This window comes from Macaca nemestrina, chromosome 9 (assembly GCF_043159975.1).
Source record: "Macaca nemestrina isolate mMacNem1 chromosome 9, mMacNem.hap1, whole genome shotgun sequence".
Lineage (NCBI taxonomy): Eukaryota > Metazoa > Chordata > Mammalia > Primates > Cercopithecidae > Macaca > Macaca nemestrina.
Window position 1 is genome coordinate 126,859,631 of NC_092133.1, and position 15,556 is coordinate 126,875,186.

The window sequence follows — 15,556 nt, forward strand, 5'->3', positions numbered from 1 at the left end:
CTCCAGGCAGAAGCAGCTTTCAGGGAGAGCCCTATGTCTGACAGAAATGGCTGTGAGAAGACACATAGTCTGCTTGGGGCTTATTTTTATTACGATAAGCTGACATTGCAGTGGCCTCCCACGTTCCACCAAAAGCAGGGCTTGGGGGACTATTTTGAGGCCCTTAAATACTTGGGGAATTTTTTTTTTTTTTCTGAAAGCTAAAATGAGCAACCCTCTGACACTTTGTTCAAAAGCCTTGTTTTGCTTTTCTGCAAATGCTCAACTCATGTGGAAACTGCTGTAATAAAATTGGGCTAATGGCGGTGGAATGGTTTTTTTCACCCCTCCCTAGCTGCCGATAACATGTTAGCAGTGGGTTTAAAGGTTGTTACCCATGGTGGGCATGTGATCTAAAAACTTTGCTGACTTTCTCAGCCTGCATGTGAGTGTAGGCAAGTGGGGCCTTACAGTCACTAAATATTGGGCTTACCTGGATTTCACAAAATTTATTCAGGAGTCATTTTTTCCCTCAAAAATCAGAGTCCAGAAACCAAACAGCCCGTTGTAAAAAGCAATAGCTGTTTGGTTACTCATAACCCCGGAATGCTGACTTGATTGTAACAATAAATGGAGCTAACGGAGCAGAAAGAAATGTTCAAAACAGATTAAAACCATAGGCTTTGAAATGTTCTCCCTCCTGAGCATTTGCTAAAACACATTTTTAAATCTGTGATCATCAGACCACTTCTTTTCCCCCCAAAGTTTAGTCATATGCTGTAGTTGAATGAACCACGCCCTGAAATGCTTTCCTTCTTTTTCTTCTTTTGAAGAGTCATGTGCTAACTATCGATTTTATTTGTGGAAGCCAGAAGGACCATTGTTTCGGTCATGGAAACACTCTGCCTGATTTCGCTTTAATCTCTGAGAAAGTCTTTAGAGAGATTCCGAACTGGCATCAGGCAGAAAAGGAAATCCACTCCTTGAAGCAGTAAACCAGGACAATTGCTTGGTGTGGACAGTTAGCTCGGTCTGGCCTCTCTGCGATAGGCTTTTCTGAGCTCAGCCTTGCAAGAAGGGAAGCAAATAATGTCCAAAGTGGCAGCGTTTATTCTTCTAGAGGCTTCTAGGTCCAGCCAACTCATACCCATTATGTTTGTGATCTCAAGGGGATGTATGAGCAGAGAAAACAAAGAATATTTTGCCGATGTGCGAGTTTTCTTTGTTAGAACTTAACACTTGCGCTCAGTGGTCTCTCCAAATACGTGCTGTTGATTGGGCTGGGGTGATTGGGAACACATGCTGTCAGTTTCATGCTCTGGGGACTGTTCCCTAGGCGAGGGGTTAGGGAGATCTTGAAAATGGGAAAGAAAGCTGACTCTACACACCAAGCAAGCTTGCTTCTGCCATTTGCATATGTGTACGTGTCAGGGGCCACACAGGGCTCTTCCTAAAGTCCTGCTTTTGATGGGACTTGGGGGGAATGCACAAACATCAGCTCCTCCTAATAAAAATAAGCCTGAAGGAGTTGGTCTGCTTCATTCCTTTGCAATTACTGTCCTTGTGCTCAGCCCTCTGTGGAACAGCAGTTTCATTCATTTTGGCCTTTCCCGGATGGCTGGGGGGAATTAATCAGACAAAGAAATCATTATAGATTCAAATCACACACTCCTCCCCAAAGTAGGCTTCTTGTTCTCACTCCCTCTCCCCAGAGAACACTTGAGTGATTTTCCTATCAGTCAGCAGTGGGCCTTGAGGGTGGGCAAGGGCCGGGGGTGCTGAGGAATCAGGGCAGAGTGTCCCGAGGTGGGGGAAAGGCACAGAGGGAGGGTGGGAAGGCATTGTGCCCAGATGCCCCTGAGAGCTGCCTTCCTGGCTCTGGTCCTGAGTGCCTGTACATGGAGGGCTGGGGTTGCAGTTGTGAAGGTCTCAGATACCAATGTCTTTGAAAACTCTCTCCCAAAGATGGTCTTTCTTTTACAAATTGAAGTTTGAAGACCTGAAGATGAGAAGTCAGCATCTTCTATTTGATTCTCATCCTCCCTTCGCCACCCTCCCCAGACCCACACATACACACAGGAGACAAACAGGACCCAGAGGAGACTGAGAAACCTGTCTGTGAGGCCTCCTGGAGGCCTGGCCTAGGCTATCCGTGGCTGCAAGATGCCCTCTGTGAGCCCAAGGGGACCCTTTCCGGAGGACGACATCACTGGGGTAGTGGATTCCAGTCAGACAGACAAGTTTGGCAAATTTGGAGGAGCCTACGTGGTCTGAAGTCATGTGCAATAGATCTGGAAGTGAAACAGGAGAGTTCCCTAGCCACCCCTTCTCAGGACATGTGACAGGGGTGTGACTCATCTGTTCAGCTGCTGTGCCCTCAAACCCGTTATGGGAGGGGGAGCACACAGACTGGCAGGTGCAGGAACCCAGGCAAGATGCTACCCACGGTAGGGTCTAGTAGTGGGTGCCTGTGACTCTCAAAGCCCCCATGGGCAGGGTACAGTGTTCTTTTAGCTCTGCCATCCACAGACAGCTTAAGTGTTAACCAGCTCAGTGACTCTTGGTACTCGCATTCTTGTCTGGCCTCCAGGAAGAATCAGGTCACATATGGTCTTGAAGGATGGTGAATGTGGAGATTTTATTGGGTGATGGAGGTAGCTGTCAGTGGAATGGATGGGGAACTGGAAAGGGGATGGAGTGGGAAGATGATCTTCCCCCCTGGAGTTCGGTTGTCCCACGGATGATCAATTGTCTGACCATCCCCAGCCAAACTCCTCTCAACGTTCAGATGCTCCTTTTCCTCTCTCCTTCTCTGCCATGTCATTCTTCTCCTCCTCTGCTCTTCTGTTCATGTGCTCATCTGCTCGTGGACCCTGGGGTTGGAGGTTTATATGGGTACAGGATATGGGGACGTGGCAGGCCAAAAGGCAACATTTGGGTGTGAAAACAAGAATGCCTGTTCCCATTTAGGGCTGCAGGTTTCCAGGCTTGGGGGTGGGGCTTTGCCAGGAAACCACCCTCTTCTACCCAGTATTTCCCTGTCTCCTGTCTGTATCAGAAGGAGCCATCTGGAGACTAAGGCAGAGTCTAGGGCAATCCCTGAGCAGAAAAGCGGCATGCACTTTGTCAGGTTCCTGGGCGTGGGCGTGCTGGGAGCAGGCACAGGGAGGGTACATAGCATCCCCTTCCTTAGGCTCCAAAACACTCCCAGAGAGCTGGTATTTCCATTCCTAAAGAAGCGTAAGCGTTATATTCAATGTGTGGTCTTAGAAAACATTGTTTGCAGGTTAGGAGGAAATTCCTAAAAATATAACTGGGATATTGGTAGCCCTCAGTGAACTCAACTTTCATAAGAAAATGGCTTTATGCTAAGACTAATCATGTGTGCCTATAAGAGTTAGAAAATCAGACATTTCTTTTTTTTCATGTCCCCCTAAAATTCAGAAAATAAGACTTCATACTGTATGATCTGTAATGTTTCTGCTGGAGAAATCAGGAAATCCCATGAAGACATGAAAAAGACAAAAAGAGGAGATAGGGAAGATTCTGGAATAATCTACTCCATCCTCCTCTGCAATTCTGGCTGATGAAACAAGCAGGCATTTTATGGGTGATTGACCTTGTGTGTTCCTAAGGCAGAGGGAGTGCCTTTGAAAACTCAGCTCGAGTTTATAGTGCATCCCCACCCAGGGAGGCTGAGATTTCACTCTCTAATCATCGTAGAACCCAAGGAGCCAGGGATTAAAATGAGCCAGGGGAAGGGCCTGTAATTGCCTAAAATATTTTTTAAAGTCTTTTTTCCTGCATCCCATGCTAGATCTATGGAGGCCCCGATTTCCACTCTCCCAGAATAGCCCAATTGTGTACCCAGAGATCACCTGAGAACCCCATGCAGGTGTCCAGCACTGGAAATGAGCTAGCAATTCGATTCAAGACTGACTTATCTATAAACGGGAGAGGCTTCAATGCTTCATGGCAAGCAGTCCCTGGAGGTGAGTGAAAAAAGGAGGTTTCCTAAAGTACTTAAGCTAAGCCTTTGTTAAATTTCGTGAAATGCTTGGGAACATGTATGAAGGCTATGCCCTGATTGATAAGTTAGTGACGTCCCAAAGGGAAGCCTACTGAGACCTGACGTGCACTTCCCTAAAATACGCGATAAAGTTTAACTTCCTAAGGGTCACCGCATATGTGAAAACAAGAATGCAAGTGTGTAAGTCCATGGTGAGAGCGGAACTAGAGTGATAGGCCAGACCCACTCTCCAAGGGCTCGTACCTCTTAACCAGCCTCCATACCTCATGCCATAGTACAGACCTTTGGATTCTTGGCAAATATCAAACTTGCAAACATTGAATTCGTGAATCCCAAGGAATTACTGTGTGTTCTATGGTGACTTTCTGCCCAAGATTTTAGGTAGTCTAAATAAATTACCTGTTGTGTATTTTTAAACTATAATAACAAACTATGGCATGAAATAGTTTAATAGGTGTTAGCATATACAACTAGTAGAGAGAGCCACATTTGCAGAAGGCTTACTGTGTACCAGGCACTTTTCTAAATATTTTATGAGGATCTCCTTTAGTCTTTACAACCACCCTATGAAGGAAGTCCATTTCATATCCTCATCTCACCAGTGTGGACACCAAAGCTTAGAAAGGTCAGTGACTTGCCCGAAGTTCCACAGCTAGAAAATGTCAAAGCACATATGTGATCCCAGGCTCCCTTATGGCCACACTTCTTCAGCAGTACCATAACCAAGGTAATATAAGAGCTCTCCCCTAAAGTTAAGTATGTAGGAATTTAAATACACACACACACACACACACACACACACACACACACACACACACACACACACAGTGTTTAGATTACCCCTAAATCATTCTCCATTATTAGAAAATGGTGCCAAATTTTTCCATTATTGGTTTATATTATCATAAATCCAAGAAATGGTGGGTCATAGAGAAGACATTGCAGTAAAAGGTATCTGATAACATCAAAGGAATTTTTAAAGACCTAAGTGACTGTACGATATCCAGAATATTAAATTTTTAAAGGGTAGATATTACATTATTTTTAAATGCATGCACTACTAGATTATCACAATTCTTGGAAGGAAACATATTATTCTTCCAGTATGCTATATTTTTAGAGGACAATGAAGAAGCGGTGTTCCATGGCTTTGTGAAAACGTGATTTCATTTGTGTTTCCTTTTAGTTATTTTTAAAAATAACTTTTGGCATCTGTATTTAAAGTGTTTGAAGTATTTTTCTTAGTATCATCCATGTCATTCCTTCTTATTCTGTTGGGATAAATGACTTAATGTGGATATCAAGTTCTTCAGCATTTTTAGCATAGACTAACCAAAATTGATAGTCAAGCAAAGTAGGTATTGATCTGTACAACCAGGTAATGGATGATTGTAATGCATCCATGATTCCTCTCACGAAATAATTGTGTTCTGCACTTCCAGGTTGTGGTGGGATTTTCCAGGCTCCCAGTGGAGAGATTCATTCTCCAAATTACCCCAGTCCTTACAGGAGCAACACGGACTGTGCTTGGGTTATTCAGGTTGACAGAAATCACCGTGTTCTCTTGAACTTCACTGACTTTGATCTTGAACCACAGGACTCTTGTATTATGGTAAGTGACGTAAATTTCAAGCATTGTCTCCAGTCAAACCTGGGTCAAAACACTGCCATATAAGCATATTTAGTGAATGTATTACTTATGGGTGTTTTTAACGTCAAATCATAGGAAACCAAAGTATTAGCAACTTAAAATATAAGGACATTTATGTTTTATCTAAAAACAAATCAGGAAGTAGATAATTTCAGGGTTTGTTTAGCAAGTCAGTTTCTGCTCTGCCATGATTAGCATGTAGACTTTTCATTGTATGAAAGTATGAAGAGTATGAAGAAGTCATGGTCAAAAAATGGCTGCAGTGGTTTTTATCTGAATGTCCGACCTGAGTCTACCTCTGAAAAAAGGAAGAAGGAATAGTGTTAACTATTTCTGTTTTGTATGTGTTTCTTTTAATAAGGAAAGCAAATTTGCCACAAAAGCCCCCGATATATCATTAGCCAGAACTGACTACAAAAGAGATCCAGAAAGTATCATGGAATAGATTTATCATAAATGTTTTAGATCAATTATTATTAAGCCTCTGGGATTTTCACAGGATTCTGCTTCTCTTGAGACCAGGATATCTTGATTTGCTGCTTGAACGAATCCATGTTCTGATAGAACAAGTTGGGAGACGGGAGTGTAGGAGAAGGAATATGGCTATGAATTGGGCAGATAACAAAAAAAGTTTCTGCTACTGAGATGGGAGAATTTCCTTGACTCCTGCACAGGACTTGCAAAGCGGGTGGCTTATTTGCTTGGCTGCTTAGCTGAATTCAGGAGGGAGCACACAAACAGATGAATGCAGGAACCGGGGTGAACGAACCCTGGAACTGGCTGGTCCCTCCTCTCTGGTGGGAGCAGGCTCTGTGCATGGCCTGTACAGCATCCAAACACGTTACAATGCTCTTTTAGCTCTGCCGTCTCGGAGAGGGTGTCTGCGACCCCCAGAGCCCCAAAGGGCATGTGTTACAATCAGTGCTCTTTTAGCATTTGCTGTCCATGGACAGCTAAGTGTTAACCAGTTCAGTGGAGGGTCAGGGTGACAGCCTTTTACACCCTGACCTCTTGGTACCCGAGTTCTTGTCCGGTGTCCAGGAAGAATCAGGTCATATGAACAAATTGAAGGGTGGTGAATGTGGAGAGCTTTATTAAGACGTAGAAGTGGCTCTCTGCAGTAAGGGGAGCTTGAAAGGGGTTGGAGGAAGTGGGTTGCAGGAAGATAATCTTCCCCTGGAGTCTAGCCTTCCTTGGCTGAACTCCTCTCTGACCATAGTCTCCGATGTCCAGCTCCTTCTTCTCCTCTTGACATTCAGACACTTCTGTCTTCTCTGTTGTGTGTGTGTGTGTGTGTGTGTGTGTGTGTGTGTGTGTGTCTGCTGAGTTTGGGGCTTGGTGTTCTTATGGGCACCAGATGGGGGCAGGGAAAACCAAAAGGCAACATTTGGGTGGGAAAATAGGGATTGGTTTTCACTTTGAGCGGCAGATCCAGGCTTAAGGGTGGAGCACTCATCAGGGACCTCAACCTCTTCTACCAAGCATTTTCCTGCCTCCTGTCCCATCACTACTACCAACACTTTTAAGGCATTCCTACCAGAAACTAATGCTTTATGCTTAATATAAGAGTGAATGAAGTTTTATTTTGAAGGTTTCTTTTTTCTTTCTGTTTTTAAATTTTTTGGCTACCTGATTTTCTTTTGTTATTATTATTATTATACTTTAAGTTCTGGGACACATGTGTAGAACCTGCAGGTTTGTTACATAGGTATACACATGCCATGGTGGTTTGCTGCACTCATCAACCTGTCATCTGCATAAGGTATTTCTCCTAATGCTATTCCTCCCTTAGCCCCCCACCCACCAACAGGCCCTGGTGTGTGATGTTCCTCTCCCTGTGTCTGTGTGTTCTCATTATTCATCTCCCACTTATGAGTGAGAATATGTGGTATTTGGTTTTTTGTTCCTGTGTCAGTTTGCTAAGAATGATGGTTTCCAGCTTCATCCATGTCCCTGTAAAATACATGAACTCATCCTTTTTTATGGCTGCATAGTATTCCATGGTGTATATGTGCCACATTTTCTTTATCCAGTCTATCATTGGTGGGCATTTGGGTTGGTTCCAAGTCTTTGCTATTGTGAATAGTGCTGCAGTAAACATACGTGTGCATCTGTCTTCATAGTAGAATGATTTACAATCCTTTGGGTTTATACCCAGTAATGGGATTGCTGGGTCAAATGGTACTTCTGGTTCTAGATCCTTGAGGAATTGCCACACTGTCTTCCACAATGGTTGAACTAATTTACACTCCCACCAACAGTGTAAAAACGTTCCTATTTCTCCACATCCTTGCCAGCATCTGTTGTTTCCTGACTTTTTAATGATCACCATTCTAACTGGCGTGAGATGGTATCTCATTGTGGTTTTGATTTGCATTTCTCTAAGGACCAATGATGGTGAGCTTTTTTTTCAAGTGTTTGTTGGCTGCATAAATGTCTTCTTTTGAGAAGTGTCTGTTCATATGCTTTGCCCACTTTTTGATGAGGTTGTTAATTTTTTTCTTGTGAATTTGTTTAAGTTCCTTGTAGATTCTGGATATTAGCCCTTTGTCAGACGGATAGATTACAAAATTTTTCTCCCATTCTGTAGATTGCCTATTCACTCTGATGATAGTTTCTTTTGCTATGCTGAAGCTCTTTAGTTTAATTAGATCCCATTTGTCAATTCTGGCTTTTGTTGCCATTGCTCTTGGTGTTTAAGTCATGAAGTCTTTGCCCATGCCTATGTCCTGAATGGTATTTCCTAGGTTTTCTTCTAGAGTTTTTATGATTTTAGGTCTTATATTTAAGTCTTTAATCTATCTAGAGTTAATTTTTGTATAAGGTGTAAGGAAGGGGTCCAGTTTCATTTTTCTGCATATGGCTTGCCAGTTTTCCCAACACCATTTATTAAATAGGGAATCCTTTCCCCATTTCTTGTTTTTGTCAGGTTTGTCAAAGATCAGATAGTTGTAGATGTGTGGTGTTATTTCTGAGGCCTCTCTTCTGTTCCACTGGTCTGTGTATCTGTTTTGGTATCAGTACCATGCTGTTTTGGCTACTGTAGACTTATAGTTTGAAGTCAGGTAATGTGATGTCTCCAGCTTTGTTCTTTTTGCTTAGGATTGTCTTGGCTGTACAGGCTCTTTTTTGGTTCCACATGAAATTTAGAGTTTTTTTTTCCTAATTTTGTGAAGAAAGTCAATGGTAGCTTGATGGGTATAGTATAGCATTGAATCTATAAATTACTTTGGGCAGTATGGCCATTTTCATGATATTGATTCTTCCTATCCATGAGCGTGGAATGTTTTTCCATTTGTTTGTGTTCTCTCTTATTTCCTTGAGCAGTGGTTTATAGTTCTCCTTGAAGAGGTCCTTCACATCCCTTGCAAGTTGGATTCCTAGGTACTTTATTCTCTTTGTAGCAATTGTAAATGGGAGTTCACTCATGATTTGGCTCTCTGTCTATTACTGGTGTATAGGAGTGCTTGTGATTTTTGCACATTGATTTTGTATCCTGAGACTTTGCTGAAGTTGCTTCTCAGCTTAAGAAGATTTTGGACTGAGACGATGGCATTTTCTAAATATACAATCATGTCATCTACAAGCAGAGACAATTTGACTTCCTCTCTTTCTATTTGAATACGCTTTATTTCTTTCTCTTGCCTGATTTCTCTGACCAGAACTTCCAATACTATGTTGAATAGCAGTGGTGAGAAAGGGCATCCTTGTCTTGTTCCAGGCTACCTGATTTTCTAACAAAAAGTTTTTCATCTTTCATTTGTATATATCAACATTTCATTCAAATACAAACCAGATTCTCTTCATTACTGGATCTTTCTATTTTAACTTCCTGATCGTTTCCTACACAAGTTCCAACTGGCTAGTTTCTTTCAAATTTAACTGAAGAAAACTCAAAGGTTGTTTTATGTTTTTCCAAGTAGTCCATTTTAGTGGTATGATTTCATATTTTACAAGATTAGGTTATTAATGAAAGTTAAGTTTATTTGTCACTGTATATTAACCATCCAAATGAGTCTTCAAAGTCTAAGTTGGCTAAGCATCATGAAGACTGAAGGTGTAGAACATCCACCTACTCTCCTGACAAAGACCATTTCGAAATTTTGGATGACATTTACAAACATCTTTCTAAAAGTAGCCAGTGGTTCATAAGGTAGTGTGAAGTTTCTGAGTGAATATCTGAGAGAGGTGTGAGTCCAGTCTTTGGGACCATTTTTGCCTGCAGGGCCTTTACTGATCCACAAAGGTTTAGCAGCTCTTCTGAGAGCCTCTCAGGACAAAGAGGACCAAAGTTTGAGTCCAGAGCTTTGTTAGGGTGGCAGTCTTGGTAAGCCATTCATGTCTTAGGTAAAATGAAAGGAAAACAGCCTTCACTGAGACTGCGTTCAATGTTTGAGTTACCTGAGTGAATCCCCAAACTCTGAAGCCATGAAATAATGAGAGTGAATCTTGTATTTCTTTTGCATCTAGGCTCTGGACATCCAGCAAACACAATTTAAAATCTTCTTCAAAGAGAGATATTAGCATTCTGGACATCATTTCTACCTATAATTTTTCATGTGTAATAGCCGATGAAATAAGAGAGTTCCCTGACCTCCCTTGCAGGACATGCAGCAGGGGTGTGTGTCGTCTGTTCAGCTGCTGCATGTTCAAACCCCTTATGGGCAGGGGAGCATGCAGACAGGAGTGCAGGAGCCAGGGCGAGTGCTTTTGGACTCCAAGCTCCATGGTAGCATCTAGGGGTGGGTGCCTACAACTTCCAAAGCCCTAGTGGGCATGCTACAGTGCTCTTTTAGCTCTGCCATCCTCAGATGGCTTAAGTGTTAACCAGCTCAGCGTCCTCTTGGTAGCCGGCTTCTTGTTTGGTGTCCATGAAGAATCAGGTCACACATGGACTTGAAGGATAGTGAATGCAGGGGTTTTATTGGGTGATGGAGATGGCTCCCAGTGGGATGGATGAGGAGCAGGAAAGGGGGTGAAATGGGACGATGATCCTCCCCCTGGAGTTCACTGTGCCACGGCTGAGTGCTTGTTTGACTGAGCCTGGCTGCACTCCTCTCAATGTTCAGATGCTCCTTCTCTTCTCTCTTTCTCTGCTGTACTGCTCTTCTGCTCCTCTGCTCTTCTCCTTATCTGCTCATCTGCTTGTCTACTTGTGAGGCCTGGGTTTAGGGGTTTATATGAGTAGAGGATACGGGGGTGTGGCAGGCCAAAAGGCAAAATTTGGGCATGGAAACAGGAATTCCTGTTCCCATTTAGGGCCATGGGTTTCCAGGCTTGAGAGTGGGGCCTTTGCTGGGAAACTGCCCTCTTCTACCCAGTATTTCCTTGTATCCTGTGTGTATCACCAACACACTATCAAAGATAGTCATGTACATGAGGGGACAATATAATAAAAATGAGATGTGATATGAGTAAGAGACAATAGAAACAAATCCACTAATATGCCAGGTACTAAAGTTACCTGGCACACTTGCTAAACAACTGTGATTACTCAACTTATGGAAATAAAAGTGAAACTGAGAACTTTCAGTAAGGAACTGCATACTATACAAAGTGACACTGCAATATGAAGAAGAACCAACTACAAATTTGAGAACTGATAAGTACCATAGCTAAAATTAAGACCTCAGCAGAAGGCTTTTTGGGGGGATTAGACAGAGATGAAGAGAGAAATAGTGACTAGAGAGAAATAGTGAACTGGAAGATAAGTCAAGAATCTACTCAGAAAAAAGTGTGGATGAATAAAGGATGAAAAATATATGAGAGGTTAAGACACATAGAGGACACTCAGAAAATGTATAACACACACTTAATTGGAGTCTCACAAGGAAAAGTGAGATATATGGAACAGAAGCAAACTTTGAAGAGCTACTTACTAAAATTTTTCCCAAACTGGTGGAAGTCATCATTAAAAAAAAAAAAAAAAAATTAGAATCTCAAGGAACCCAAACAGCAAAGCAGGATAAATAGAATGACATACTTTTCTAAAAAAATAAAAAATTAAATAACAAAGATAAAGAAAAAATGTTACAGTCAGCTAGAGGAGTAGGTAGGTGGGGAACAGATTGCTTCTTAGAAAGTAGAGACTAAATGCTGACTTTGCAACCAGCATTGGAAGCAAAAAAAAAAATTTTTTAAAGGCAATAGAGTGATATACTCAGTTTAAAGAAAAAAAAGAAACTACCAGCCAGGAACTCTATGCTCTCCTAAAATTTCTTTAAGAATGAAGGTGAGGCTGTTTATGGCAGATCACGCCTGTAAACTCAACCCTTTGGGAGCATGAAGCAAGAGGATCAGTTGAGCCTCGGAGTTTGAGACCAGCCTGGGTAATGTAGTGAGACCTTGTCTATACAAAAGAGTTTTTTAAAATTAGCCAAGCATGGTGGCACACACCTGTAGTCCCAGCTGCTTGGGAGGCTGAGGTGAAAGGATCACTTGAAGGTGGAAGGCAGGAGTTGCAGTGAGCACAGATCTTGCCACTGCACTTCAGCCTAGGCAACAAGCAAGACCCTGTCTGTTTAAAAAAAAAAAAAAAAAAAAAAAGGGGGGGAATAAAAGTGAAATAAATATTGAAGCAAAAGAAGGGTCTGGCCCAGGCGCAGTGGCTCACACCTGTAATCCCAGCACTTTGGGAGGCAGAGGCAGGCAGATCATGAGGTCAGGAGGTCGAGACCATCCTGGCCAACATGGTGAGACCCCATCTCTACTAAAAATACAAAAATTAGCTGGGTGTGGTGGTGCGTGCCTGTAATCCCAGCTACTCAGAAGGCTGAGGCATGAGAATCACTTGAACCCAGGAGGCAGAGGTTGCAGTGAGCCGATATTGCGCCACTGCACTCCAGCCTGGCGACACAGCAAGACTCTGTCTCAAAAAAAAAGAGGATCTTTAAGAGAAGTTTGAATGGGCCAGAGACAAAACTACTCATAGTTTTGACTATGGTGGGTATTGCTCTACCACTTGCTTCCTGCCTCATCTGCATGGTGTTCTTTTCTCTGATACAGTGCATAACCCATGGAATTTAACATAGAAAGTGTGTAACCAAACCAACGCCTAGGTCAAAAGCATGCCAGCGGGGCTTGGTTTTTCCCTCTCGTGATCATGAGGCAGGTTTTCCACCTACATGGGACACAAACACACAGACGAGGTTTTCTATGAACACTGCCATATTTCAGCATGCAGCTGGGCTTGGCTTAACAAAGCACAGCAGGAGGAAACAGACAGCAGGAAGTGAAACCTCAAATGTGATCTGGTCTGAGGCATGGAGATGGAAAATAAACTTAAAACTAAGTGCCAAGAGGAGTTTGGGCTGGTAGATAAGGCAAAATATAAAATGTAATAGTTCAAACAAATTGTCAGAATCATATAAGTATGAAGTACAGTTGACTCTTGAACAATGCTGGGATTAGGGTCGTTGGTCCCCCGCTCCCCTGCTGTGCAGTAAAAAATCTACATACAACTTTCAAGTCCCCCAAACCCCCAAAACTTAACTACTAATACCTATGGTGGACAGAAGGCTTACCATTAACATAAACAGTCAATGAACAGATATTTTATATGTCTTATATATGACATACTGTATTCTTACAACAGAGTAAGCTAGAGAAAATAAAACATTATCAAGAAAATTGTAAAGAAGATAAAATATATTTACTATTTATTAAGCAGAAGTTGATCATCATAAAGGTCTTCATCCTCATCATCTTCACATTGAGTGGGCTAGAGAGGAAGAGGGAGGGGCCGCTGGTCTTGCTGTCTCAGAGGAGGCAGAGACGGAAGAAAATCTGTGTTTAAGTGGACCCAGGCAGTTCAAACCTGTGTCGTTCCAGGGTTAACTATAGTTGGAAAATCCCAGCCAGTGGGCTGAAGAAACATTAGAAGCAAATACCTCTAAGCACCCAGGCAAGACATTAAAATAAAAAGTGAGTTACACCGATAGTGTGAGTCAGCATAGTGCCTCAGCTAAGAAATCCAGCTCTGATATAGGCTGGATCTGGGGTTGAGCCTGGACTTTGTGATTTTCTGACAGTGTTCTTTGGAAGAAAGTTAATCTTTCAGCTTCAGTTTCCTTAATGGAAATGGGGATAATAAGAGGACCTGGGTCAGATTTATTGTTAGGTATTTGAGATAATATAGATGACCTGCTTGCTGTCACATGGGAAGTTCTCCACTTGTGCTAGCCATTATGATCTGCTGCTAATGAGTGTTTTGGGGGAGGTTAATTCAATGAGGACTGGAAGAAGAGGCAGCATGGAATACTAGGAGCAGAAATGCACTTAGAATTCAGAGTCAGACATGAATGCCCGTGTTCATCACAGCACTGTCCACAATAGCAAAGACATGTAATCAACTTAGATGCTCATCAATGGTGGATGGGATAACAAAAACGTGGTACATATACGCCAGGGAATACGACACAGCCACAAAAATGAATAAGATCATGTCCTTTTCAGCAACATGGATAGATCTGGAGGCCATAATCCTAAGTGAAGTAACACAGGAACAGAAAACTAAATACTGCATGTTCTCACTTAGAAGTGGGAGCTAAACACTGAGTACCTATGGACACAAAGAAGGGAACAACAGGCACACTTGAGGTTGGAAGCTGGGAGGAGGGAGAGGATTGAAAACTACCTATGACATTCTTTGCTTATTACCTGGGTGACAAAAGAGTCTGTACACCAAACCCCCATGACGGCAATTTACCTGTATAGCAAACCTGCACATGGACCCTTGAACCTAAAATGAAAGTTTTTTTAAAAAAGAAGTCAGGGTCAGGACTTGCCATCTGTAATTCTGGGCCTCAGACTCTTAAGTAGAAGAGCCTACTTTTGAATCTTTCTCATAGTAGAGCACCTAGGATTTAGCATGCCTTGGACTCAGTGCTGTGGAATCATTGTGAAAATGGCCGGTATGACTCATTTGGGCCTGGAAGCTAGGGAAGCTTTCACGCTGTAGGTGACATTTAAGTGGCAGAGGCTGACCAGTAGAAATGCAGCAGTGAGGCCAGGAGGGGAGGCTGCAAGGGAAGGATAGGGTAATGGTACACACACATTTGGGAATAAAAAAGGAGAATGTTGTCCCTGGAGTGTGAACAAATGCTGGGGAGCATGTGGAGACCAACGGGCTCCAGAAGACATCTGAGTTCTCTTCTGCTCCAGTTAAGAACTTGACATTTTCCTATAGGTAGTGTGGAGTCCGTGAAAATTTTCTGTAAAATGGGAATAACATACTCAGAGCTGTATTTTATAATGACAACAGGCAGCAGTGTGTGAAGAATGGGTTGGCAGAGAAGAAGAAAGATGGTAGCACATCTGTTTGGGAAGCAATGGAAAAAGCTTGGATCAGAGGTGATAAGGTCTCATAGTAGGCAGTGGTCTTGGGACACATGGAGAGCACAGGGACACGTGGAGAACTGTCATGGTGGCCGTCACTAGACTTAGAGGCTAATTACATGGTAGTGGGTGGGGCTGGTGATAGAGATGGGGGAGGGGAGGCTATTTGCTTGAAGGATGAGTGAATGGCCAGGAGTGATGGCTCATACCTGTAACTCCAGCACTTTGGGAGGCCAAGACAGGAGGATTGTTTGAGCTCAGGAGTTTGACACCAGCCTGGACCCCATCTCTGCAAAAAATGAAAAAATGATTAGCCAGGCAAAGTGGCATATACCTGTATTCCCAGTGACTCCGGAGGCTGAGGTGGAAGGATGGCTTGAGTATGGGAGGTCAAGGCTGCAGTGAGCTGTGATCACACCACTGCACTCCAGCTTGGGTGACAGCACGACCCTGTTTCAAAAAAAATAAATAAATAAATGGGTGAATGATGAGGCCATTAACTGGATAAAGGGAGTAGATGATAGTGAGTTTGACTTGTAAACTTTTGGGTTTAAATATTA

The 15,556-nt window shown here is 42.7% G+C and overlaps 1 protein-coding gene across 1 annotated transcript in view; it reads left to right on the forward strand.

The window, feature by feature from the left end:
- The window catches only part of LOC105488215 (cubilin), a 313,890-nt gene that overhangs the window by 146,128 nt on the left and 152,206 nt on the right, over window positions 1-15,556 (forward strand). Inside the window, exons 30-31 of the mRNA XM_024794869.2 lie at window positions 3,797-3,971; window positions 5,452-5,621. Of these exons, the coding sequence (XP_024650637.2) occupies window positions 3,797-3,971; window positions 5,452-5,621 (345 nt within the window). The remainder of the gene's footprint in view (window positions 1-3,796; window positions 3,972-5,451; window positions 5,622-15,556) is intronic.